This window comes from Embiotoca jacksoni, unplaced genomic scaffold, assembly GCF_022577435.1.
Source record: "Embiotoca jacksoni isolate LCO1_2020_lvr unplaced genomic scaffold, fEmbJac1.0.p SCAF_66, whole genome shotgun sequence".
In the NCBI taxonomy this organism is placed as follows: domain Eukaryota; kingdom Metazoa; phylum Chordata; class Actinopteri; family Embiotocidae; genus Embiotoca; species Embiotoca jacksoni.
The window spans coordinates 791,357-816,865 of NW_027185421.1; the positions used below are offsets into that span (position 1 = coordinate 791,357).

Consider the following 25,509-nt stretch of genomic DNA (forward strand, 5'->3'; position numbering starts at 1 on the left):
TCGAACAGAGCGCCCGCCCCTTCGGCTGTGGTCGGTACATCTTGTTCTCTGAATTCATCCATGATTCCGATTTTCCAGCAACAATGGGAGCTGCCGTCGCACTGCGTTAAATGGCTTCGGCTCGTATTTGGGGCAAATTTCAGCTCTTCATTTTACAGACGAACGTCTTTCTGTATATATATGCGGAATTGTGTTATGATGCGTTTATTATCTGCCGTATTTTTGCATCTTATTGCAGGTGATCTCAGACCATCGGATCACCTGCGTGGCGATTGTATTTTTTTTTTTCTGGACTGGCATGTAGTTATTTGGGCTGAGAGTATGTATTTTGGCAATCAGTGGACTGAACATGCAGATGCAATGTGCTGATAGGTATCTAGGAGCTTTTTATAAGATAACATGTTACTAAATTGCGAAATTATGTATTTAAGGTCCTTTTTTTTTTCTTTTTTTTTTAAAGCTGCCTTCTCCCCCAGCAAAAGTAATCTGGGATGGGCTTCAGCCCCTACAAAGTGGGTATATATAATGGATGGATGGATATATATAACCAGCATCCTGCAGTTTTGGTTTTTTTTGCTTAGTGGTATCACCATTTATTTTAAATTTCCAGCAGGACGATGAGCTAAAATCCACCTGACCGGGCCTCCGCGATCACCTGACTTTAAAACCAACCTAACAGATGATTTGGGATGAGGTGGAGAGAGCAGAGTGACGGGAAACCCCCAAGTGATGACCTCATGACGATGGCAAACAGAAGTGTGTAAAGTTATTATCAAGCATATTTTTTATTTTTTTTTACCTGAATTTGCTTACAACACAATCCCAAATGTTTTACGTAATAGTTTTGTAACTGTAAATAATGATGAAAAATCATTGAATGAGGAGTTTTGACTCGGCACAGTGTTTTTCTGAATGGCACCGTGTTAGTCTCAATAAAAGGGGATAACTGACCCCCAAATCGTCTTCAACAACTTAGAAAATGTGAAGAAAATAAATACCTCCTTTATCATTAACAAATCCCCACACAAATATGAACAATACAGAGCAACTCTTATTTAAAAGTCGTACTGTTGTAAAACAAAAAAGATTTTTTAAAAAATGAAGATATCATAATTGCAGTTAGAAAAGTAATAACATGTATGATACAAAAGGAATCATTGAGACAAGAAAAAGTACACAAAAATAAAATATAAAATACTTAAAATATTACTGATTGAGCTCTTCTATGTCTACAAATGCAGAGTGTGAAGCAATAGAGAGGGTGATCATAAAGGAAGGTTTCCATTCACACCCAAAGACATGTGAAAGGTGACCAGAGACCTTCGTTGACAATCACAACACAATATAAGTTTAATAAGAACTGTTAAGATAGATAATCACTTTATTAATCCCACAAGGGGACATTTTTTTCAGCCACTACCTGTATTTCTGGATGTGCAGAAGTGTCTAACGTTTTTTCCTGAAAGTGTCCAAGAGCTCCTCACAGCTTAGTAACATTAATTCACATAGCTGAGCTCCACCCAAACCAGCTGAATGAGCTTCTTTCACTGTGAACAAAAACAAATTGATTCTCTTCGCACGCATTTTGAATTTATGAATTTATTGGCGTTGATAGTTTCGCTAAAAAATAAATACATCCAAAAATGCTGAAGTGGGATTACTGAATACACCCGGGCAGCTGTTAATACATGCGGGCGGCCCACCAAAGTAAGTCTGCATGCGGGAAACACTATATTTTTCCGCGGACCACCCAGAAACAGGTGGCGGGCTAGTGGCAGTGGAGCAATGTGGCGAAAGCAAATCCATAAGCCGTACAGTATAAATAGAACGATTTCTGATTTGTGTTATTGTTTTTTTTATGTGTTATTGATATCGGGGTTAGATGGATACCTCTCTCAGAGGCTGCTGATCGAAAGGTACCAATGTTTTTCTGGATTTCTAGAGTAGGTAGTTGCTTCAATTACTTCCCAGGTGAAATAGCCTTGAAATCTTGCAGGCACTTGTAGTAGAAAGAGTGGTCTCACGTTCAAGTTATTTGTACTTCGTAACACGAGTGCAGTTTTTGACCATCCGATCCTTCAAAACCAGCAGCCTTCCCGTCAGTCGTTGAGCTCCTTTTCTTGACACCGAAAGCCGACATTCTGCTTCTCCACCAGCTTGGCGTAAAGGTCGCCGTTCTTCATCAGCTCGTCGTGGCTGCCCTGCTCCTTCACCGTCCCCTCGCTAAGGACGATTACATGATCGGCCTTCTCCACAACGCTCATTTTGTTGGATATCAACAGCACGGCGCGTCCGGGGTCGTTCAACAAAGCTTGGAGGACCTACGGGGGGAAGAGGGGGGATACTTGGCGTTAAAAAATATTGTAAAAAAAACTATGCGTGCAGGTGAAAGACTGAAGAATTTCCCACCTGGTATTCGTTCTCTGCGTCCAAGTCGCTGGTGGCGTTGTCCAGGATCAGGATTTTCGGTTTTCGGATCAGAGCTCTAGCGATGGCGATGCGCTGCTTCTGGCCTCCGGACACCTGACCTCCCTTCTCCCCGGCATCTACGCAACAGGTGGACAACAGCAGCAGAGTGATTGACAGCTTGGCAGAAAGACTCACTTACAGACCTCTAAGCATTAAGATGAAAATTTAAAAAAACCAATTGCTGATATTCTGGGTCGGACCTGTGTCGTATCCGTGCGACAGCTCCATGATGAACTTGTGGGCGCTGGCCAGCTCGGCGGCCGCGTACATATCCTCCTCGGTGGCGCCTTCCAAGCCGTACTTGATGTTGTCCCGCAAAGAGCGAGCAAACAGCACACAATCCTGACTCACCACAGCAATCTATGAACAAACCAGAAGGACGGAGGGAACAGCAGCGGGTGAGTTAACTGGACCATCTGACTCTGGGAATGGGTTATAATGAGAATAAAGTGAGGCAAAAAAATACACTACTCATAGAACTACAGTTACAGCCAGTAACTACTATTTGTTAACGAGCCACGCCGCCCTGCCGAGGCTGTCTTTCCAAGGGGAAACACTCGATCCCCTGAGGGTGTAAGTAACCGCACCCACAGAGGTTTATTATGTTTTTATTCATCTGGATGTTCAAAATAAACAGCAGTTAAATGTGATGGCAGTTAGATAGACGGATAAAATCTTTAAAAAAAAAAATCCCCCAAATTTAATCAGTTCATCCTCGATATCAAGTGAATGTTTTTGCCAAGTTTGACCAAGTTCTCCTGAGATATCGCGTTATAAACGTGTGACACACACACACACACACACACACACACACACACACCTTGTCATGTAGAAACTGATCCTTGTAGCTCTGCAGTGGCTTCCCGTCCAGCAGGATCTCTCCAGCTTGCGGCTGGTAAAACCTCTCCAGCAGCTTGACGCAGGTGGACTTCCCCGATCTATTGAGCCCCACCAGGGCGGTGATTCGGCCCGGCTTTACCTCCAGAGACACATCCTGGTGGAAGAGAGAGGTGGATGTTAATAAAAGTAGAAGTGTAAATTGATTTAATGCTCAAGACAAAAAGTTACATACCTTAAGCACGAGGCTGTTTTCATCCGTCTTTCCGGAGTAGGAAAACGAAACACGCTTGAACTGAACGTGTCCCTTGAAGTTTTCAGAGGTAAAAGAGCCCTCCGGGGGTACTTGAGGTTTCCGATCCAAATATTCAAAGATCTTCTCAGAGGCACCGATCGCTTTCTTCACCTCGGGGTAATAACGCATGACGGCCTGGGAGAGAAGTAGAAGTGAATAAGATGTGCATACAAAAAAAAAGAAAAAAAAAAGAAAGGGCTCCATCTTGGATATGAAACTCACCTCGACAGCAGAAGCAAACTGAAGCTCGAGGAGGACGAAGGACACCAAGTCTCCGCTGCTAACGGCCCCTCTGGTCACCAGCGTCCCTCCGTAGTACAGAATGCACACATTCAAGGCTAAAGTGGTCATCTGAGGGAACATGAACAATAACTTACTAAGAATAGTCCTTTTTATTAAAGAATGGCCATGATGCAGATGTCTGTGGTTTTAAGTGCATTTCTCTTTGTGTCTCCACAGAAAAGCTCAGTTTTCCCAATTATGCCCAAAAATAGGGAGAAAAGTACGGATACGTGGATGTGTTTTGTTTACAAAGACTGATGTTGATTCCAGTTCTGAGTAGATCCCAGAAGGTTCAAACAATACGTAGTGCTTTTCCATACACAGATTTACTATAATTAGCGATCTATTCAAGTGTTTTTTAATGTTGAACGCAGGTCAGTATTGAACTCACGCTGTTGGCCCAGGTGGAGCCCGCGTACGCCAGCGCCTCCTGCTTATTGAGGGCGTACGTGTCGTCCAGGCGACGCCGGTACCTCTCCGTCTCACCGTCCTCGTTGGCAAAACTCTTCACTGTCTTCATGCAGGAGAAGGTTTCCGTGGCAACCTGATTGGCCTTAGCCAGCGACTCCTGAACCTTAACAGCAATATTCTGAAACAGAGAAAAAAGATGCAATATTTCAGTAAATAACCACCTTTGTTTTTTTGATCAACAAACGATCCGAGGCAGCGTTTTGTTCACCTGGTTGAAGTGTCCGGTGAGCTCGGGTATCACCCAGATGATGGGCAGCGCCATGCAAGTGAGGAGGGTCATTTTCCACGACTGGCTCACCATGAAGAACAAGAGGAAGGCAAAACGCGCCGTGTACCACATCACGAGACTCAGCTTCTCGCTCAGCGCCTCGCTCATGTCGTTGGTGTCCGTGGTGATCCGGGACACCAGTTCGCCTGAGAAGAAGAGTCGCGCATCAGCCGGCAATAATTACGTCAAATTCTGTACGAGGGAACCTGAGTGGTATTATATCATTTTAGAAATGGCTTTTTTGTTTCATCAGTCGTATGTACAGCGGGATCGTGATTTACCTGCCGGAGTGGTGTCAAAGAAAGCGATCTCCTGCTGCAGCACGGCCTGGAAGACGACCCCCTGCACCGAGGTGTGTATGTGGCTCATGGTGATGTTGTACATCAGGTCGCACACAAACTCGGCCACAGCGCTGGAACATACGGCAGAGGATGCATTTCATTAAAAAATTAAAACAATTTTCTTTTTTTATTCTCCCAGGGTTGTTTGGATTTTTTTTTTTTTATGTTATTATCTGTATAATTTTTAAATCTGGCAACGACTCAAATACGTCCGATGAGGTTTGTGGACTTTTTACTGACTCTTAATAAAAAATTCAATCCTTTGTAAAAAAAAACGTATTGGAGCTCTAACCTTTGTTTGTAAATGGAGTACTTTGTTTGAGACGACATTTGTTTTGCACACCCAAAGAAGTCAATAGGTTACGTTACCTAGCAACAGTCATCAGTGACATGATTTTGATGGCGTCCATGAATGCGTCCGGCGCGTCTTCGTTGATGATCCAGTCTGCCACACGACCGGTGTACTGAGGAATCGCCATCTCACCTGAAGTCGGGAGTTCACGTTTAACACAATGTTGATCTTTAACGGTCGTCAGAGTCAGAGGTTGTTATTAACTCCGGTTTAGATGGGTTTTAACGGCTTGTCAGCCTGTCAACACCGAGTTCTGCTGTGACCTTCTGAGGCGTCTGAGGGGAAAAACATTCGCTGCAAACCGCCTGAACTGTGGCGCCATGGCAACGGGGTTTTCCCAACATAACAACGCACCGTAAAAACAACAATATCGTCACCCCGATTAAATGGATTCGGCTCCCCTGTTACTTCTTTCTTTTCCCACAAAATGTGACACAAAATTGGATGTTTCTTTGCTCCAGTTTCAGTTTCCATGTCGAAATCACAGATGTGCAAAAAACTGGTTCATTGAAAAAACAAAGCTACTGATAAGAAATGCTTGACTTTAAACTACTGATTGGGAGCGAGGCCGCTAACTGTCCAAACCTTTGCAGCTGCATGAAAACACTAAGTAGCGATGAAAAAAATAAAAACAAAAAAACCACATACACTCCAAGTCAGACGAAGGTGTTGTCTTGCGTACCGTAAGACGAGAGAATCACAAGAACCAGCACGGCAGCGAAGCGGCCGAGGTAGGGCAGCATGTATCCTATCAGCCTCTTCAGAGAGGAGCTGGTGTCCTCGTCGGCCGTCTCGGACGTCGTCCCCGACCACAGAGAAGAGACGCGTCCACCCCAGGAGAGCAGAAGGGACGAGGCGTACCGAGTCCAGTAGAGCCAGGCCACCGCCGTCACAACGTAACCCTGGGAGACCTGCGGAGCAAACGACGCGTTCATTGTCGGTCGTGTGAAGTTATCTGTACATTAAATACATCATTTTTGGTGCTTCGGACGGTGACGGCCGCTCACCCTTTCCCAGGAGTGCCACCCCCACAGCTCCTCCATGGCGGACCACCCCATCGCCCAGAGCAGAGTGATGTACGCCGGGAAGTGGAAGCAGAGGACCCCCACACTCCGGAGGCCCTCGAAGCTCGTCATCCACGGGAAGCTCCCGCGGTAGGTGGAGGCGACGAAGGCGAGGACGGAGGCCCTGGCCAGCGCTCCCCCCCACAGGGCGACGAAGGGATGGGAGAGCAGCGGAGGCGAGAGCTGCAGCAGGCGGAGGGCGTGCACCACGCACACGTCAATGCTCACGCACAGCAGAGGGAAGAAGTAACTCATCTTCTGCATCGTGCACAGGATCTGCAGGAACAAGGGAGGATCGACACGCACACGTCAGGGTGGAAGTATTCACCTGCTGGGCAGCGGTGGAGCGGAACAATGGACTTTACTTTCATATTTCCATTTAATGCAACTTTACACGTCTTACTTACTGAATCTCAGAGACATATTGCAGTTTTTACTGCACTGCATTTGTCTGACAGCTGCAGCTACTTTTAAGACCACAGTTTTGTTTTTGTTTTTTTAAACCCTTTTTATCCGGTGAAATCATGTATCTCCAAATCTGGTGAATTTAAATTAGATAGATAAGACTTTATTAATCCCACAGCGGGGGCAATTTTGTCATTACAGCAGCATAGAAACACAGTTAGGAAAAAAGGTGCATTAATCTAAAAACATCGCATAAAACAGTAAAACACTATCAGAAAGTATGTTTATAGTGTGTACTTTTACTTTTGATACGTTAAGTACATTTTGTTTATTTAAGTAAGGTTTTTGAATGCAGGACTTTAACTTGCAGTGGAGAATTTCCAGTGTCATCAGTAGGTTTTATGTAATTTAAAGGATCTAATAGACAGGTACAACACACAGCTGCCTGTTTTATTACCTCTGTATGTCCAACCTTCAGTTTGCTGATAAAGGTTTGAATTTACTTTCTCTCTCTTTGCTTTACTTTCGTTTTCACCTGCACAGCTGATTTCTTTGAAACGGTGCGACATTAACTTCACGATAAACCCGCAGAAACAGCACGCAGAAACACGAACAAATCAGCAAAAACACACAGCTTATTACAGTCGGTATTATTAATAACGTCTGATTCAATAAGCACAATGGCTCGTTTGGTTTAGATTGAGTTATTAACACAGAGCTGCAGCGTACTTACTTAACTTCCTTTCGACAAGGTGAGTTTGCTTTGACGGAAAGCTTGAAAAGACTCAGATATTTCCACCCAAACAAGATAAATATATATCTTAATCCCTCCTGACCGGCAACCTGTTCAGACTTCAGCCGAACGAGCTGCGACTGTTCAGACTGAAACCGAAACTAACTCTTTATGACGCTGCTGCGACGGAAAGTCCCGAATTTTAACGAAGGCCAACGAGGAACAAACCTTACTTTTCTTTAAGTAGGAACGTATTTACTCCAACATCTTCTTTTGAAACGTAATTAGATTTTAAAAAAATAATAATAATAATAATAATAATAATAATAATAATAATAATAATAATAAATATATATATATATTTAGACCTTGTGAGTGCCTGGCGAGCTCGTGCTGCACTACAGTGGTGATAATATGAAATATCCACCAGTCCAACAGCGACACCAGGCGACGAGGAGGTGAAACTGCCAAGAGCTTCACATCATTTTATCTATCTATTTATTTATTTATTTATTTATCCATACATCAACATCTATTCTGGCAATTCCTTCATTTCTACATTTATTTCCTTCTTTACATATTTATATATGTATTTATATATTTATGTATTGCTTATTATTTTGAAGGTACAAAAATGTAGATGGAAATGTAGGCCTACTGGTAAATGTGAGATATTGATGTAATTATGTTATTTTCCATTATCAAAATGCATTAATTCATTTAGCTACTTATACTTCAGTCGTTGTTTGTCCATGAGCAAATTGCATGTAAAAATATGTAAGTACATCTACATTGGTATATATATATGTAAAGGTTATAGCTTTTATTCAGTACTAATTGAAAGGCACTGTTAACATACAAACTTTTTATTTATATTTGTAGCCTATATAGACGGTGTGAAATAAAAACCAAAACCCAGTCTCTATTTTGTCTTATTGAAGTGTTGCAGTCTTAAATTAAAATGCCTTAAAACATCAATTTCACTCTGATGACATGCTTTTGAAAGACGCTTTATGTGGCAGCATCTATCCACCGATAGAGCAGGCAGATGCGCCATGTGACCTCACAGTAGGCTGAGCTAAAATTATAGTGTTTTAATTTGAGTTTCTCTACAAGACAGTGTGACAAAGTATACTTTCAAATTCTTTACCGAATGTCCAACCAAATAAGGAAACGTGATGACAGGCAGTAATTCGAAGAGTTTCGGGGGCCCCTGAAAGAGCAGCCGGCTGCTTTTCCTGCTTGGTTATCAGGTCTTGTGCTGCAGCCCAGTTGTGGTCTGTTGTCTGACTTAGAAGTCCCTGACAGCTTCCTTCCTTCCTCTCCACTTCTGTCATGTTCAAGGGATGAGATGAGCAAAGCTATACATGTTCCTACTATTTTAAGCAGCCTCTTGGCAGGCACCAATACGTCACTAAGAATGTTTCCTTTCATGTTTATTTTGAAATTGTTTGACAGATTTGTTTGCAAAAGGAAAACCTGTTTTTTAAAGCATGTTTTGCACTATTCAACACAAATCTTTCTTACAATTGGGGGGTTTTAAATAACCTGAGGGGAGGGGGGGGGGGGGCTATACAATATAAATGCTACCATTAAAAACGTACACATGGTGGATATTGTGTAGTCTGATTGCCGTAATTTTACATTCAGTAGCCCGATTTTAATCTGACAAATAAATCCATCAGTGGTTTGCCCAGAAAAATCATTTAAATCAATTTGAAATTTTATCTGATTTATTATTGGAATTTCACTACTGATGCATTCATGTCTGCACTACGTAGCACTTAAAGGTTGGTTGAGTAGTAAATTAATCTTCATGAAATGTGGTTTTAAAAAGTGCAATATTTCCCACTGATCTACGGTGTAAAGCAGCATTAAATGAAAATAATAAGTCGAGTACATTTTATTTATGTAGGCCAAACAATATTGACTTTTTTATCTTTCAGTTTTGGATCTATAAAGGTATAATAAACTATGACAGATTACTGATTTTACACTGGCCTGATGAGAGGTGGTTCGACCCAGAAATCACAGGTAGATTATGGTGATGGTGCTGCAGCAAATTAACGTTTATCTAATATAAAGTTCTCCGAACAACACAAAGAACCAAAGAGGTAAAAGAAAGAATTTGTGAACAGTAAGAAAGAACAGAAGTAACAAAGCATCCAGTCGGTTAATAAACGGTGTCCATTTAAAAATCTGCAATTATGGGAAAATAAAACATTAATAATTTACATAGTACATTTACAGAATGCTTCTATTATTATTATTATTATAAATTTAATTATATAAATGATTATTCTTGTTATTATTCTGTGTTAGTAGTAGTGTTGTTTGTGTGTGTGTGTGTGTTTTTGTTTTTTTTATCGATTCATCTATTTCTGAACGATCAGACGATGAACGGCCGGTGGCTTCTGCGCATGCTCAGACATGGCAGCTGCCAGAGCGAAGCTCCTCACGTCCCAGAGTTGTTGACATTTAGCAAAAAAATATAAGAGGCGGAAAGCTGGCCGAGCCGAGCCGGACCCACCTGAGCTGCCGGCTGCCGGGTTTCACTGTCACAGCCGCGATGGAGTAACGAGCCGGCAGCGGGGAACCCCCGTGATCTGATCCGGATGGAGGCGACGGGTCTCCGGGACGTTTTCAAATGTATAACTCTATGTAAGCAAACACTGTGTTGTTGTTGTTGTTGTTTTTAAATGCAATTTTCGAAGCGTTTGTCGGAGTCCAGCCTGCATGCAGCTCCGCTGTACCGGTTGTGAAGCTTCTGTTTCGACCGCCATTGCAGCGTTTCATACTCCCTCCGTGAATGTCAGGCCCTGCAACGCCTACTTTCTACGTCACATCAGGAACATCTGGATGTGGACACATGGCTTTGTTGTTTTCAGACTGGAACAAAAGGTGTAAAAAAAAAAATAATAATAAAAAAAAGACACACAAGATAAAAACTAATAACAGTTTTAAAAGCATTATTTTGATGAATTTTCTTTTTTTTTTATTTTTTTTTTAGCCATTGCAGCAATGGAGGATATCGGTCTCCATCCCAAACCCACCGCTGACCCTCCCGTCCCCAGAGCCACCGTCGCTGAGACTTCAGGGCGGCACCGCGTCCCACCAGGTGTGTACGAGCTCCAGCGGAGCGTTAACTGCAAACCACAGCACGTCTACACAAGATCAAATGTGTGTCTTCCTTATTTTGTTTTGTGTTTTTTCTGCACAGACCACCTGCACGTCACCGATGCGAGCAGGAAATGTGACGGGGACAAAAAGAGGTGCCGCTCTGTGATAGTAGCAGAGACGCAGTCGATCCCCCAGTTTCCTTTACACAACCAGGCGCCTGCGGCCGCTGACACCGGTAAAGTCCTGTCTACTGTGGATTTAACCATTAATATACGCCCCACGTGGTGCTGATATATGTCAATTTATCAATGTAATTCTGCTTTTTTATGATTTTTAATATCTAAAATCATGTCGAACGTGATTTACTGATGCCACAAACGACAATTTTTTTTTTCTAACCTGAATTTTTTACTTGAAAAGATGTCATCCCAGATAGAAAAACGACAAAAGAATACAGTTAAAAAATATTTTAACAGCATTGGGGGATCCATAGTCACTAGTTCGCCTCGTCATCGCCGGTATATTTATATAAAAAAGCCCTTTGAAAACTCAAAACAGTGTCTCAGTTCTCCGCTGCCAATAGTCAGAAATAATAAAGCTGTTTTCCTCTCGGTTTGTTTTTGCAGCCGTCCTTAATGCAGCTGCCAAAATTGGAAGCACTCATTTGGATAAAGCCAAAGTCGCAGATCCGTTGAAGTGGAAGCAAAACAAGCAGAAGCAGCTGAGGATGGAGGGAAAAGCGTACGTGAGCAAACGCAAAAAGGACGGCGAGGTTGTGACCAAGCAGCCGCGAGCGATGGGACCGCGGTGCTCCTCGGACGCCTGCAAGAAGGCGTCGAACCGCCTCTGCGACGAAATCGACGAGGAGGCGAGGAAGAACGTGTTCGAGGAGTTCTGGCAGCGCAAGAACTGGTCTCAGAGGAAACTGTACGTGGCGGAACAAGTGGACCGCGACCCCGTGGAGAGGTCGCGGGCGGCGGGGTCGCGCTCAAGGAGGTCGGTGTCGCTTCGCTATCACCTGATGGTGGAAGGCAAACGGAAGCAGGTGTGTAAGAACACGTTCGTGTCCACGCTGGGGATCGGAGAGTGGTCCGTGCTCAGCTGGACCCACAGAGGAGCCACGAAGAGGAGCGAGTCCAACCAGAACAGACCGGAGAGGCGGCAGGTCGTGCGTCAGCGCCCGCCGCCGATCCAAACTCCTTCTGCTGTCAATCACACCGCGGAAGTCACTCGGGGTGAGTGGCGTCTCTCTTAATGATCAGTAACACATCAGGTTTGATAATCAGACCATTTGCTGCTGTTGTTTTATGTCACTGTAACTCAAAGGTTTAAAACTGCTGGTTGGACCAAACTAATAGTTTCATAATCATGTGGCCTTTTAGCTGTGGAAAACTGCGGCTGTCTTTTCACCTATTTTATAGACCAATCAATCACTCATTTAACCCCTGAAGCCGAAGACCAAATTCAGTCGGTAACGGCTTCACGGCCAAAGTGAACAAAAGTCCAAATATGGTCACTTCCTGCTCCAAACCGCTCACAAACCAACGGGTTCAGACATGGCCTTCATCTTTTGCTCGCTCTCCTGACTCTCCTTGTTCTTCCAGAACCAGTGAATGCCGCTGACAAAGACAAATCCAGGCCACCAGAACCGGAGGCACCGGTCAGGAAGAAATCCAGAGTCGCCAAGCCGCTGACGTGGAAACAAAATCGTCAGAAGCAACTTCGAATGGAGGGAAAACCGTACGTGAGCAAACGGAAGAAAGACGGCGCCAGCGTCACTAAATCTCAGAGGGCGATGGGACCGGGCTGCTCGTCCAGCGCTTGCAAAAGGGCGTCGAACCGCTTCTGCGCCGACTTCAGCGAAGAAACGAGGAGCGAGCTGTTCACCCGTTTCTGGCAGTGCATGAACTGGACCCAGAGGAAGATCTACGTGGCCGGACTGGTCGACTGCGACCCGGTGGAAAGAACCCGAGCACCGTGGACTCAGTCGAGGAGATCGGTCTCGATGCGGTACCATTTGATAGCCGACGGCGACAGAAAACAGGTTTGCAAAAAGATGTTCCTCTCCACTTTGGGGGTCGGGGAGTGGTCGGTGCTCAACTGGGCGCAAAACACGACGCAGCCGGACAATTCGGAGGAAATCGCCAAGAAGCAAACGCAGAGGAAGTCCCGTAAAGCCTCAGAGCACGTCGTCCTCAGGGAGTTCCTGGAGAGGCTACCCAAGGTGCCGTCTTACTGCTGCGGCGCGTCCATTTCCAAACTCTACCTGGAGCCGATCTTCTCCAACATGTCCGAGGTGTACCGGCGCTACTACAACTACTGCCTGGAGAAGAAGGCCACGCCGCTCTCTCGGCAGGTCTTCTGCGCCGTCTTCAAGAAGATGGACTTGGGATTGCGCCACCCGAGAAAGGATCAAGGTCGCGCTTTCGGCTCGACGGGGAACCTGTTCAACGAGCTTTGGGAGGAATACTGCATGGAGAGAGGAGCTCCGGGGACGCCGGCGGAGAAGGCGGGAAACCCGTAGAGAAGGAGCGACGTCGAAGGTCGTTGCTTTCATTACAGAGTTCGATTCCAAGACTGCACTGAATGAACTGCTTGCCTGAAACGGTCCAACTTTCTTCAGTGTGGAATTATTTGAGCTCTACTTCTGATTTGTTTCTGTTATTTTGAGAATGTTTGTCATCTAAAGACGTTCATCAATCAAACTGCTGTTTTTGAGTTTTTCAGTTCGTTATGTGAAAATTCTAAAACTCGAAACAACTTTGAGTGTTTATTTTTCTTTGCGAATTAAGTAAGAACAAATAACGGAAGCATTTACACTCCAGTGATTTTGGACTCAGCAGGTGTGTGTGTGTGTGTGTGTGTGTGTGTGTGTGTGTGTGTGTGTGTGTGTGTGTGTGTGTGTGTGTGTGTGTGTGTGTGTGTGTGTGTGTGTGTGTGTGTGTTGGCAGGCGCTTCTCCACTTGTTTAAAAAGGGTCAAAATTCAAACCATGCCGTTCCCTCACACCCCGCAGTTTTTTTCACATTAAGAAATAACGGCTCACCCAAGAACCTCCAGAAACACAGTAAGAACCACACACACACACACACACACACACACACACACACACACACACACACACACACACACACACACGGTTATCGCCCTTCCTATTCTTCTCCACACAGTGGCAGGAAGTTGTCCAGATATCCGCAGGGCCTCTGACAAAAAAAAAAAAGAGCGAGTGAACAGTGTGTGCTGGGTGGTGTTGCTGGAAGGTGTCGGGGGGGCGGTGGTGATGGGGTTGGGTGACTTCACTCCGAGTTAACCGTTCGGCGTGAGCGGCAGAGTGAGTCTCAGCTGAGCTTCGTGCACATCAGAAGCCGTTTGAGGCTCAGCGGTGAACGAGCAGCCGGACCGGAGAGGAGAACGGGCCTACAGCCGGGTGACCCCGAAGATGTCGGCTCTGAGGACGTTTGTCCTGTTGGGACTGAGCTGGACATGTCAAGGTGAGTCAGTCCCACTTTGAACCTACACCTATATGTTTAGCGTGCGTTGAAACTTAAACCTCCGTCTACAGAAAGAAAGTTTCATTTGAGAAAAGTGCCATTTATTGTCGAAAGTGTATAATTAAAAATGTGTTTTTTTTAAAAAGGTACCTTAAGCTTTTGGTTTACATATAATTGCTTAAAATGTGGAATGCGTTATTAATCGATTTTTTTTTATTTTTTTTAAATATCCATATTTAGTCTTTTTTCACAAAGTTGTACTTATGTCAGCAGTTTTGTTTTCTTTATTTGCGTGGTTTTAGTGTTTGAATTCCCTTCAGTTATATCTATATAAATGTAAAAACAATTATTTGTACTCCTTTTTTTCACCAGAAAGTCTCCCTTTACTATTTGAGTGAAACAAAAGTGTAAATTTTTTTAAACACGTCTAATTTTGGCTCCATTGTCCACGTTTTTATTTTTTTCTGCGACAATTTTAATGTCCCCGCACACACCTGCCAAGCCCCATTGTCCAACTCCATCACATTCCTCATTGCCACGGTGACGACCTCCGACCTTTATCAAGTTCCCGACCCACTCCATTTCCTGTTGCTATTCGCTTCTCCTGGAAACTTCCTGTTTATGTCGGGCCCGTTTCCTGCTCCCTTTAACGGTCCGTATCAGGACCCACCTTTCACAGCTCGACCTGCATTGTTGTGAGTTGTTGCTAATGGTCTGAAACAATGAGGCGGTTGAATACGTGGGTGAGTCGGTCTGGAGATAAAATACTTAAAGAAAACAGTTTGGTACTCAAATAGGCTGAAATAATGAACCTTCTACTGTTAAATATAATATACGTGTGACGTGGTTCACTTTTTTTTTTTTGGCACGGATCTGCGTCTGTGTCCACAGCTGTGTCTGGTGATCCGTGGGGACATTGTCCAGTGAACCGCAAGTGTAAGGACAAGTTTGGAGACGGGTCATGTGACAAAGAGTGTACGGAGCCCGAGTGTCTCCGAGACGGCTTCGACTGCCTGAAGGACCGGGGCCACTGCAAGTAAAATAACTTCACTGTTTAATTTCAGCACTAATATTAGACTTTTTAATTTGAGTTGTAGAACCATTAAAAACTGTTCTATGTTCATGTGAATGTTTTAAATTAGAACATTTTACGGTTTCATTCTTAATCACGGTTATTAAGCTTTTATCTATGTTAGTGCTTCTTCTTCTCTCTCCTCCTCCTCCTCCATCTTCTCCTCCTCCTTATTCTTCTTGTTCTTCTGTTTCTTCCTCTGCTCTTCTTTCTTCTTCTTTTTCCTCCTCCTCTTCCTCCTTCTTCCTCTGCTCCTCCTCCTCCTCCTCCTCAGGGAATCATTTTGTATGTTTAATTCCTCAGTATCGTAGTGTGAAGGAATATTAAATGCTGAGATGCTAAAAGAAATTGCAGGCAACCTGGAAGTGCAATAATTAATTATAACAGTTAAAAACACTAAAAACTGCATAAAACACACAATTGTAAAATCTGTATTTACATAGATGACGAGTTTAGTCATGAAATGTCCTAAAGTCACCTACAGGCAGCGTAAAACCACCGGCGGTACCTGGTTAGTCAGATCCTTCTGTCTCTTTCTTTACGTGCCTTTTAACGCTCCCATCGCGGCTCTCAGTCCGGACCACATTCAGTACTGCCGCGACCACTACGCCAACTCCCACTGCGAGCAAGGATGCGACAGCGCCCCCTGCGGATGGGACGGCAGCGACTGCTTCAAGCACCAGAGCCCCCTGTGGGCCAGAGGCACCCTGGTCCTTCACGCCAACATCCCTCAACAGCGCGGCGCCTTCTCCAACAGCTCTCTGCTGTGGGCCCTCAGCGTCCTGCTGCAGTCGCCGCTCAAGCTGAGAGGCAACGTTCCTCTCGCCGTCAACAGGAACCTGTTCGACTTCGACCCGCAGGAGCTCGCCGACCTGCTGGCTCAGGCGTCGACGGCGGACTCAAACGGGTGGGTGAAATGTTTCAGGCACGATTCAGAGTCTTAAAAAGTGGAGAGATATTAGATTCATCGATTTAAATTCCTTTCACGGACCGTTTGAAGTTTTCTTTCTTTTACGCCTCTGTTCACACTTTTGGGTCAAACAACCAACATACATCTTGTGATCTGAGATAATTACCGCAACATGAACTTTGTACAATAAGGTTGAAGAGATATGACTCAGACTTTGCTTACCTGTCCTCCCCTGCCGTTTCCTTCCCTCCCTTTCTCTCCCAGCTCCCTCCTTTTCCTCCAAGTGGACAACAGGCCGTGCTCCCGCTCGCCCTCTACCTGTTTCCCCTACGCCACCGAGGCCGCCAGTTTCCTTCGTGCCGTCATGCTGCTGAAGCCCTCCTCGTTCCCCGCCCTGCCGGAGCTGAAGGCCATCATCAGCGTGAGAGGTGTCCGAGAGGAAATAGGAAGCAGAGAGGACGAAACGGTGAACAAGGAAGTCAAAGGTAGGCTCGCGTGTCCTGTCTCCCACACACACACACTTCCAGCTTTGACTTTCGTCCAAACGAAACACCAGAAAACACCTTTGTGTTTCCAGTGTGTAATTGTTTTTTAGTTGTTGTTTTTTTAAAGGCATTTGTTAACACATTTTAAGATTTTCTAATCGAGACAAATAATATACATTTTCTTCATTAGTGCAGCCACAATTAAAAGTATTATTTCGTTCTTTCGTTCAAAGAACCGACCCCTGCCTGGCTGTGGGCCGTGGTTGCCATAGCAATAGGCCTGCTTCTTGTGCTGCCCCTGGTGGTGTTCCTAGCGGTGAGGAGGGTGAGGCGGCGGCGGGCGGAGAGGAACTGCAGCGACCGGCCGAGACACCGGTCCAAAGCCACCGAGCAGGACGGCAAACCTAAGGCCTGGGTACCTCACGTGGCCCAGCAAGAACAACAACGGGTCAGAACCAGCAGAGAGAAAGAGAAGCTCAGCCTGAGGAAGAAGAAGAAGGCGAAGGAGGCGGAGAAGAAGAGGAGGAGGGAGCCGCTGGGGGAGGACGCCATCCGAATGCGGTGAGAGGATGTTTTGACTGCTGGAGGAATGATGTCAGGGTTTTCTGAAACTCATCCGGTTCAGTTATTACAAAGACTGAACGTCAGTTTTTCCTGTCGCTCACGTGACGGTTCCCTTTAACTTCTGTCCTGGAAAACGTCTCTCCTTTACATGCATTTATTACACATTACATTTCCCTAAAGCAGGTGAAAAGCAAACTTCCCATAAACTTTAAAATTACAATCTGTAAGATCTCCATTTTGGTCTCTTTGGCGGCCCCTATGGTCATAAGCGGTAATTGCAGCTGTGTTTTTGGACTTTATTTCTTAAACATCCAAAGCAGTTTGTAATACTGCAGATGTATTGGGCTTCCTTCAGTGGGCACCATCCTCAATCAGCATCGGGTTCCCTGATACAGCGAGAGATGGTGATTAAACAGACGTTTATTTAGATTTAAATATTTGAGATTATTTATCTCATTCTTTCGTCTGTGAATATTGGTGCTTAAATAATTAGTTTTTATATGAGCAGATATCCTGGGTGCCCTGGAGGTTTAGTGGGAAAGGACGCAATATTTTCTGTTGAGTTGCTGCTGAGAACCTTTGCTGCAATCTTTATTATCTTTCTGTCCTGTTATTCTATCAAATAAAGGGAAAAATAGCATTCAAATCTTTTAGATTTGATGAGAAAACTTGTGGTCCTGAGGCAGTAAATATACAGTCCTGTATTCTTGTGTTTGGAAGTGATCCAGAGCTCTTTGGTAACCAATTAATAAAAAAATTAAAATAAAAAAAAGAGGAAAGGAGAACAGTTTCTCAATGTGTCGTATCCAAACTGCTCTGTTGGTTTTCAGGCCTCTCAAACGGGACCAGGATGTAGGAAGTGACACGGACTTCACCCAGAGTTCAATGGAAGACATCAACGTGAGGTGCTCCAGGCGCCAGGAGGACATGTCCATCTGTGACCACAGGACCCAGGAGCAGAAACACTACCGGGCCGCGCCCTCTCAGAACCGCAGGCCTGTACAACGTAAGGGAACATCAGCACGTTATCCGTGAACGATCTTCTATTAGTGTCCTTCATGCTTAAATGGGTCTTGTTTTTTATCCGTCAGCTCCACCTAGAGGATGGGAGAGGAACGCCATACCTCCTCCTCTGCTCAGCCCTCCTCAGCAGGTCTGTTTTTTATTATTTTTTTTACAGTGTTCATTTAAGTATTAAGTCAGTATTATTCAGGACCATTTGGTGACTTTAGGGAAATGATGACCTTCTGTATCTTTTGTTAATATTTCACTTTCTTTCTTAAATGCTTAGAAAAACAGAAAACTCTTAAACTCCGACGATGTGAGTGTGTTGTACGTGTCGTACGTTCACTTTGGTTCTCGTCGTGCCGGCAGTCTGCAGAGTGGTGCGGCCCGGACGGCTCCGTGGTTCTGATCCGAGCGGTGCGTAGCGGGCTGGACCGGGTGGTGTTGGAGCTGCTGCGAGCGGGAGTGCCGGTCAACAACACAGATCATACTGGTAACGCTTCCCTGTCCTGCTTCGTCCTGTTGCTTTGGAGGCCTGAAGAAATATATACTGTACCTGCCCAAATGCAATGTGTGGTCATAGCAGTTCAAAGCTGGGGAAAAAAAACAAACATGTGCCAGACTGGTCCTGTTGCAGCACAGCGACGTGGATGGAGCAGGAGGAAGAAGTCATTACAGTGTTCCAAGTTTGTTTGCTTGATCAACATCAGGCCCCGAGTTACACGTTTTTGTGTTCAACGTTCACGTTTCAAGAGGTCCAAGACGGGTCGGGAGACACCAGGTGGGTTTTTATTTCACGTTGCCGGCGTTTGCGTCGCCGTGAATTCGTTCCCCGAAGGGTCGAACTGGACCTTCTGAGGGAAAACATCCCATGCAAACCGGCTGAACTGTGTCGCCATGGCAACAGGGTTCTCCATGGCCCTGTAAGGTTTGACTTCATATAAAAATCTGACGTTCCCACGGTGACATCACAAATGTTCACGTTACAAGTGATCACGTTAACTCGGGCGCTGATGTTGATCGAGAGGCGACGCTCGGACTAGTTCCTCCTGGAGGTTATTTCTGCCTCCTGCTCCGTTCCCGCGCCAGGAGCAGTCTGACCCGGTTGATCGGCCTTCGTTACAGCTCATGATCGAGCCATTATTTTCTGACGCCTGTACACCGAGGGGTTGAGTGAGTTGTAACTTACCCCGTCTCTCTCACATCCTCTTTTTGTGTCCCTCCTCTCCTCTCCTTTCTTTTCATCACTTCCTCTCCCCCTCCTCCTCCTCCTCCTCCTCCTCCTCCTCCTCCAGCTCCCCTGCTGCCCTCCTCTGACTCAGAACAAAGTTAATGAGTTCTGGGGCTCGAAGCGCAGGTCGATGGACCTATTAGCTTCGTGGCTCATCCCTCTTTTCTTCTTCTTGCTTTTTGCATCCTTTCTGTCTCTTTCTACATCCCTTTTTTTTCTTTTTTTTTTTTTTGGCTGAGGCAGCTCATCTCCACACCTCCCTCCCCCCCCCCTCCCTCCCTCTCTTCACCACCTGGGCTGGACTCTGTTGTGTAATGGTTGTTTCATTGGCTGACTTACTCCCTCCCTTCTTCCCTCTCACCTCCCCTCCACTCACACCGTCTCTCTCAGGGAGATCCGCTCTGCACTGGGCATGCTCAGTGAACCACCTGTCCCTGGCGCGGACCCTCATCCGCTACGGGGCGGCCGTGGACCTGCAAGACAACAAGGTAAGCTCTGAGTCTACGCTGTCAGTTACAGCATTTTTTTTCTGTGCCTCCTCTAAGACACCTCAGCTGTACTTCTGATTATTTCTCTGTCAGGGCGAGACGGCGCTCTTCCTCTCCGCGCTCCACGGTTGCTACGACACCGCCCGGCTTCTCCTCCTCCACGGGGCCAACCTCCTGCTGCACGACCGGAGGGGACGCCGTCCCATCGACGTGGCCAGAGAGGGCGTGCACCACCAGGTTCTGGAGCTCCTGTTGGCCCATCAGATGAGCAGGGGGCCGGTCCCCGTCGACTCCACCACCGACGTCATGTGGGAGGAGCGCACTCTGATGTACTCGCCGTGGGTCGGATCACAAGGCCTGCCCGGTAGAAGCGCCTCCTTCTCTGGGATCGTCGCGCATCGGGACATGACCCCGCCGCCACAGAAGTAAGGTTTCAGAAATAAAACGCACGCACACGGACACAGATGGACAACTATTAGAGTTACGGTTGATTAAAACAAGCAATATGAGGCTAATCCAGAAGTGTCCTCAGCTGCAATACCAGCGGGTGCCACTAGAGGTCGGCTCCAAAAAGCCTCCGGCTCCATAGACTCCCATTCAACTTCGCTCATCAAATACGAAGTCAATAAACCGTTTCTATTAATTACCAATAGAAACGTTTTTTACGCTGAATTTACACTCATAAAATGTTACATTTTTCGAAATACAGTTATGAATTCAACAACCTACTTAGATAAAGTAATTTGTGTTTTTTTTTTTTTTTATGTAAGTAGTTCTGTTATGTTTATATGAGAAATTATTTCGCAATAGTTTAATATTTTGCTGACTTTCTAATCTTGCCAGTGATTGGTCGATGGCCCGAGTGCAGTACCCCGCCCCTCAGAACTGGCGGCCACAGCTCAACCAATCAGCAACAGCGCTGGTCCCTCCGAGAGTGATGGGCCGCTCCCCTCGGCCAATCAGCACCTTGCAGGAGGTGACCTCAGAGGACGAGGATCGTGACCGGCATCTGGAAGCCCCCAGAGCCGCGACGCCTCACTTCCTGTCCCCGCAGCCTGCCCCGCGGCAGCGCTCCTTCTCCTGCACCCAGCATGCACTGCAGCGCCGCTCCAGCGCCCACCAGCCGGAGCCCAACTATCTCATCGTGACGGACAGAACATCCAGCAAGCCCATAGAGAGGGTGGTGGTCGCCCCTCCCACGGACGCTGCCCCCCCGACAGACCGCCGGCCGGTCGTAAACGGCGACAGCAGAGCAGAACAAGCAGCGGTGAGCTCGACGGAGCAGAAACCCAGAGGTGAAAGGTCAAACAACACCAGTGACTCCACACAAACAGCCTTGTAGAAACAAACTCAACCTGCTGAAGCTTTGAGAGTTTTAATCTCAGTCCAAAGCAGAAGGTTCATCAGGAGGCTCACAGCTGAACTGCCTCTCATTATTATCCAACATGCATCAGTTGAGGGGGGGTCACGTCCAGCCGCCAGTTTGCAGGTGAGTCTCTTCTACTTTCTCTGCAGTTCAGCTGCTTTCTGGTAACAAAACCAGAAAAAAAACTAAACAAGAGCTCGCAGGAATCTCCAGGTGTAAGAACTGTTTGAGTGGAGGGACGGGAGAAATCTACTGAAGTGGCCGCGACGTGGCGGCGACACGTGGAAGCACTGGATCAGAAACAAACTTTTTGATCACTTATTCAGAGTTCCTTGTGGCCCAGGACGCTTCCCAGAACATCTCCCCAGTTTGGTCTGAGCGGATCGGATCCCACCTGTACGTAGACCGGCCCACTCGTGATTGGACCCCACAGGATCAATTTCAATGCCAAATGTAGTTGTTAGATTCTTGTGAAATAAGCTTTACTCTGAGATGTTCCTCCTCTAATTACCTCCCTTTTTTTTTTTTTTTTTTTTACTCAGCCTCACATAAATTATTGTTTTTTTTTGTTGTTATTGTTGTGTTTTGTGTGGGAGAGGAAACTTGTTGTAAATTTTCTGTTACTCGGCACAGTCAAATAAATAATAAAATAAAATGTCTGACATGGATTCCTGTTGAATATATGATGAAAATGTCTTGCAGCAGCTTGTATTCTGATTTTTGCAGAAACATTCAAGGCGAAATAATAAAAGAACGACGCAGACGTCAGAATGCTGCTGATGGATGCAATAAAGTGACTTTTCATGCATTTCTTATGGATTTTTGTACATTGTGTCATCGTGACTGTTTGTCTTTCATCATGAATCAGGAGCACTGTTGTACTGTATGCCAGAGTTCTTCTGGTGACATTTATTCTGCAAGATATTAACTGAGAAGCTGAAAAACTCTTCCAGCAAATAATTTCTTTTTAAATCCTAATTATCAAGTGTATTTTATAGATACTTGGTTTATGTTTGAAATTTGAATTATAGATTTTTTTTTTGTTGTTGTTTTTAACATTTTGACATACGAATTTGAGAGGACATTGAAGAAGATGTAACAGGAACTGAAATGTCCTCTCTGCCGTGAATTAATTGGGGATTGCGCATGCAGAGCTGGCACGTGCCTGTGATACACATTCAAACACACGCAAAGGATCAAAAGGTTTTCTGAATTTAGTGCCTTTGAATCAAAACGTTCCTCTTCAGTTAGAACCAACAGTTTCTAGGTTGCTTCTCAAAAGACACAATAAATTCACGTGATGAAACAGTTCACTGTTTTACTTCAAAAACAGTTTGAGTTGAATAAAACAAAGTAAAAATCGTTCGAGGAAAATATTCAAATTCCCTCTTTCAGCGTTATTTTAGAGAAACATGTCCTCAGATTAAAGAAGTGTTAGAGGTTCTCGTGGGAAAGGTGGAAATGGCGCCCCATTTACAATTTTACAACCTGTTAAAACTGATACGTCTCCGCAAAAGGTGGCGCACAGAGGAGACACTTCCCCCGTTCTCACGGTGCATTCCCTAACGGTTGAGATGCAAATGGCTGGAAGAGCTGTTCCGTTGTATAAACGAGTCTTTAAAGTGATGCAAATAAATAATCGGAGAGCAGAAGAGCAGTTTTACGCACACCAGAAGTACCATACTCTTTCAGCAGATAAGCCTAAACAGAGACTAAACAGTCATAGGCTTAGAGCAGCATTTCCAGCTCTCAGTTTAATCTCTGTTTAAACAGGTAAAACAATTACCTCATTTAATGTCAATGCCAAAGCAGAAGAAACACGCATTACGCACGAGAATGGCAGCTTTTACGCACGACTCCTTATCCGTTTGAATTTTGTTGTTGTTGTTGTTGAAACTGAACTATAAACTCATAAACTGGCAGAAGAAGAACTTGGGATTTGAAAATCTTTTTTCTGAATGTTTTGGGGGGCACGTGCATGTTTGTTGCAGTTTTCCAAAGTAAAGGATCAGGCTCATTTCATTGTGTGAAACGTCACCACATGGTGCCGCTCAGCCTCGCGCGTGTGATAGCACGAGTCCACACTTCTGCTCAAGACACGTGTCAGCATATAATAAATGAACTCACACATTTAATTGATTTTTCCTTTTTATTTATTTACAAACGAAAAACGAAATAAGTTAAGGTGCAAAAAAGGTTTCACAAATGAACACAAATAACACGAGTTGGCCTGAACAGGCTGTAGCAGCTCTCGGCGTGATCAATATATATATACAAAATGGAAATTAACCAGAATTTACAAACAAACAGGAAGCCTGTGGCTAATACATTGCACTGAAATTGTCCCAAAATGACCAGCACGTGCTGTTGAATGAATATTAATCAGCACGTTATAGTTCTGTTTCTGAAGACCGTGCGTGGTGATCAGGGCCAGGGTCTCCAGAAACACCGGTTGACCGGGAGGCACTGAAGGAGGTTCGGTTTGCCGGCTCGATTGGCTGCTCCGTGGGATTGTTGGGGAGTCGTTGGAGCGCCACGTGGTTCTCCGTGAGACTGACTACAACCGGGCGCGTTTAAGCCAGGCATGCACCGGCTGTGCCCGGCCTTGTGCACCAGCATCTGCAGCATATACCTGGAGGACTTCCTGAGGAGCACAGAGCGGGGGGGGGGAGTGAGTTTCAGTCCCGCTGCAGACGCAGACGTAGACGCCTGCAGAGTCTGCACGGGAGAAGCGCGCAGCAAAAGAAGCATCCAGCGCTTCTCCGAGCCTCAGGCTTTTCCCCTGAGGCCCCAGGAAGTGAGCAGCTCTTTGCACGCAGGTGGAGAAGCCGTCGTGGAAGGAGTGTTTCTGGCCTCCACCTCCAGCTCTTTTGATAGTGTTCTGGAGGAAGAGGACTGTGTGCTCCAGTATCTCAGCTTTCTCCACTCTGCGCTGAGTCTCCTAGGACACAAATAAAGAGTCGATGAGCAGTTTCTCAGCCTCACGCAGAAACCTTCAGTCTTATGCGATGAACACATGACGAACACACGGACCACCTGAGGCATGTTTCCTTTACCTGTCGATAAAGCAGAAGAACCTTCAGGCTCTCCAGGCTGCGGTTTATTCTCTCTCTTCTGCGTCTTTCCACCTCAGGTTTAAGACTCTAAAAAACAGCAATTAAATCCAAATTAATTAATAAAATGCATCTCAAGAAAAACAAGCTGTATGCTGCAAAATAATCTGTATTATTTCATGAAAGCATAAATGGTCCACATACCTTCCTCTTGGCCTTTGCGTCCTCAACATCTTGAAGCACTTTCATGATTGTAATTCGGGAGATCTTTAGCAGTAAACTGTAGCTCTGTGTCTGTCATTCACCTCATAATCTGACCACGGGCTTCAGTGAGGGCTTTTAAGGCAGTAGTGGGCGTAACTTTACGACCCTCCCACCAACAGTCACAAACTTTATTTCACTACGTCACTTTAATAGTCCAAAGATAGTCAACAAACTAAGTTTGGCAGCCTTTAATGTCTATAAAATGTTTTTTTTTGTTTTGTTTTTTTAAACACCATGTTGTGATATTTTTTTTGTAGTTTAAGCTCTGTCAAAACTGGAGAGTATCAGTGAACAAATAAAGGTTGTTATTATTAAAACATTAAATCAAAATCAGGAATGTTAACTATATATATTTTAATCCCTTTTTGCCTTAAGATGCTTTTCTTAGTCATTTATTTTAACACATTTTGACAGGAACCTGAATGCAGACTGAATGGCGCGCCAGCAGGACCCTTCACTAATCCGCTGGCGCGTGCAGCCGCCCGGTGTTACCGGCACACGCCTGTGAAAGGTGTCATGAGCTCGTGTGACGCTTATTTACATATGTGGCAAACATCCGACATGTCAGCGGGAAGTCCAGACAAATGAAGGAGCGCTTTCACGCCATTCTCATGAATGGAGAAATGAGATGTGTCCACATTCAGCCGGTTCTGAGGAGTGGTGACAGAAAAAGTGTGGCGCGTGGAACCGAGAAATTAAGTGAAATCTAAAACATTTGAACTGAGCCCTCATTCAGTGATTGAGGCTTTCATTAGTTCTACAAAACTGCAAAGAAGGAAACCGTTATGTCATGCGTAAAATCCTTCCCTTCACGCGCGATTCACCAAACTGTTGTTTCTTTATTTGTGGATGTAAAACTAACCAAATAGAAAACTGTATTCAAAATATGTCTTTTAATCAACAAACAATCTGCAAAGTCGCTGCAGAATGTTGGGAACTCTGTG

The 25,509-nt window shown here is 45.2% G+C and overlaps 3 protein-coding genes, 1 long non-coding RNA gene and 1 pseudogene across 7 annotated transcripts; 3 read left to right on the forward strand and 2 right to left on the reverse strand.

Annotated features, from left to right (window-relative positions):
- Positions 1-49: 49 nt before the first annotated feature.
- Positions 50-2,247, forward strand: LOC138213977 (uncharacterized). Of its 2 annotated transcripts, none has more exons than XR_011179588.1 (3): positions 50-512; positions 611-756; positions 2,157-2,247. It is a non-coding gene; the product is annotated as an uncharacterized lncRNA (long non-coding RNA). The 2 variants fall into 2 exon arrangements; XR_011179587.1 differs by lacking the exon at positions 2,157-2,247 and having other exon boundaries at positions 50-372; positions 461-512; positions 611-1,501.
- tap1 (transporter 1, ATP-binding cassette, sub-family B (MDR/TAP)) lies at positions 1,584-10,131 on the reverse strand. Of its 2 annotated transcripts, none has more exons than XM_069175321.1 (13): positions 10,048-10,131; positions 6,323-6,655; positions 5,998-6,226; positions 5,333-5,447; positions 4,904-5,034; positions 4,563-4,768; positions 4,275-4,472; positions 3,824-3,952; positions 3,542-3,736; positions 3,290-3,463; positions 2,670-2,829; positions 2,410-2,546; positions 1,584-2,321 (listed from the first exon to the last, which is right to left on the reverse strand). In XM_069175321.1, the coding sequence occupies exons 2-13, from the start codon at positions 6,641-6,643 to the stop codon at positions 2,100-2,102; spliced, it is 2,217 nt and encodes a 738-aa protein (XP_069031422.1). In that variant the 5' UTR covers positions 6,644-6,655; positions 10,048-10,131; the 3' UTR covers positions 1,584-2,099. The 2 variants fall into 2 exon arrangements, with proteins under 2 accessions (XP_069031422.1, XP_069031421.1); XM_069175320.1 differs by lacking the exon at positions 10,048-10,131 and adding an exon at positions 7,518-7,653.
- Positions 9,957-13,336, forward strand: LOC138213975 (uncharacterized). 2 transcript variants are annotated; one of them, XM_069175322.1, is made up of 5 exons: positions 9,957-10,178; positions 10,528-10,635; positions 10,738-10,872; positions 11,264-11,872; positions 12,242-13,336. In XM_069175322.1, exons 1-5 carry the CDS (start codon positions 10,133-10,135, stop codon positions 13,159-13,161), a joined length of 1,818 nt encoding a protein of 605 aa, XP_069031423.1. In that variant the 5' UTR covers positions 9,957-10,132; the 3' UTR covers positions 13,162-13,336. The 2 variants fall into 2 exon arrangements, with proteins under 2 accessions (XP_069031423.1, XP_069031424.1); XM_069175323.1 differs by lacking the exon at positions 9,957-10,178 and adding an exon at positions 10,324-10,418.
- A 618-nt stretch (positions 13,337-13,954) lies between these two features.
- On the forward strand, positions 13,955-22,713 carry notchl (notch receptor, like). Its single transcript, XM_069175366.1, has 11 exons — positions 13,955-14,127; positions 15,019-15,163; positions 15,774-16,106; positions 16,374-16,594; positions 16,828-17,155; positions 17,989-18,164; positions 18,250-18,311; positions 18,533-18,656; positions 19,785-19,882; positions 19,976-20,307; positions 20,726-22,713. Exons 1-11 carry the CDS (start codon positions 14,076-14,078, stop codon positions 21,222-21,224), a joined length of 2,370 nt encoding a protein of 789 aa, XP_069031467.1. The 5' UTR covers positions 13,955-14,075; the 3' UTR covers positions 21,225-22,713.
- A 959-nt stretch (positions 22,714-23,672) lies between these two features.
- Positions 23,673-24,550, reverse strand: LOC138213983 (transcription factor HES-5-like; annotated as a pseudogene).
- Between the last annotated feature and the right edge of the window lie 959 nt (positions 24,551-25,509).

Bases quoted from the DNA above. Each gene is read 5' to 3' on its own strand.
- notchl (XM_069175366.1), top strand. From the start codon at position 14,076: ATGTCGGCTCTGAGGACGTTTGTCCTGTTGGGACTGAGCTGGACATGT. The intron at 18,657-19,784 runs GTAACGCTTCCC...CGTCTCTCTCAG, and splicing joins CAACAACACAGATCATACTG to GGAGATCCGCTCTGCACTGG. The intron at 19,883-19,975 runs GTAAGCTCTGAG...TTTCTCTGTCAG, and splicing joins TGGACCTGCAAGACAACAAG to GGCGAGACGGCGCTCTTCCT.
- tap1 (XM_069175321.1), bottom strand. From the start codon at position 6,643: ATGCAGAAGATGAGTTACTTCTTCCCTCTGCTGTGCGTGAGCATTGAC. The intron at 6,227-6,322 runs GTGAGCGGCCGT...TTTGCTCCGCAG, and splicing joins GGTGGCACTCCTGGGAAAGG to GTCTCCCAGGGTTACGTTGT. The intron at 3,737-3,823 runs GTGAGTTTCATA...CTTCTCTCCCAG, and splicing joins AGTTTGCTTCTGCTGTCGAG to GCCGTCATGCGTTATTACCC.
- LOC138213975 (XM_069175322.1), top strand. From the start codon at position 10,133: ATGGAGGCGACGGGTCTCCGGGACGTTTTCAAATGTATAACTCTAT. The intron at 10,873-11,263 runs GTAAAGTCCTGT...TTGTTTTTGCAG, and splicing joins GCCTGCGGCCGCTGACACCG to CCGTCCTTAATGCAGCTGCC. The intron at 11,873-12,241 runs GTGAGTGGCGTC...TTGTTCTTCCAG, and splicing joins CACCGCGGAAGTCACTCGGG to AACCAGTGAATGCCGCTGAC.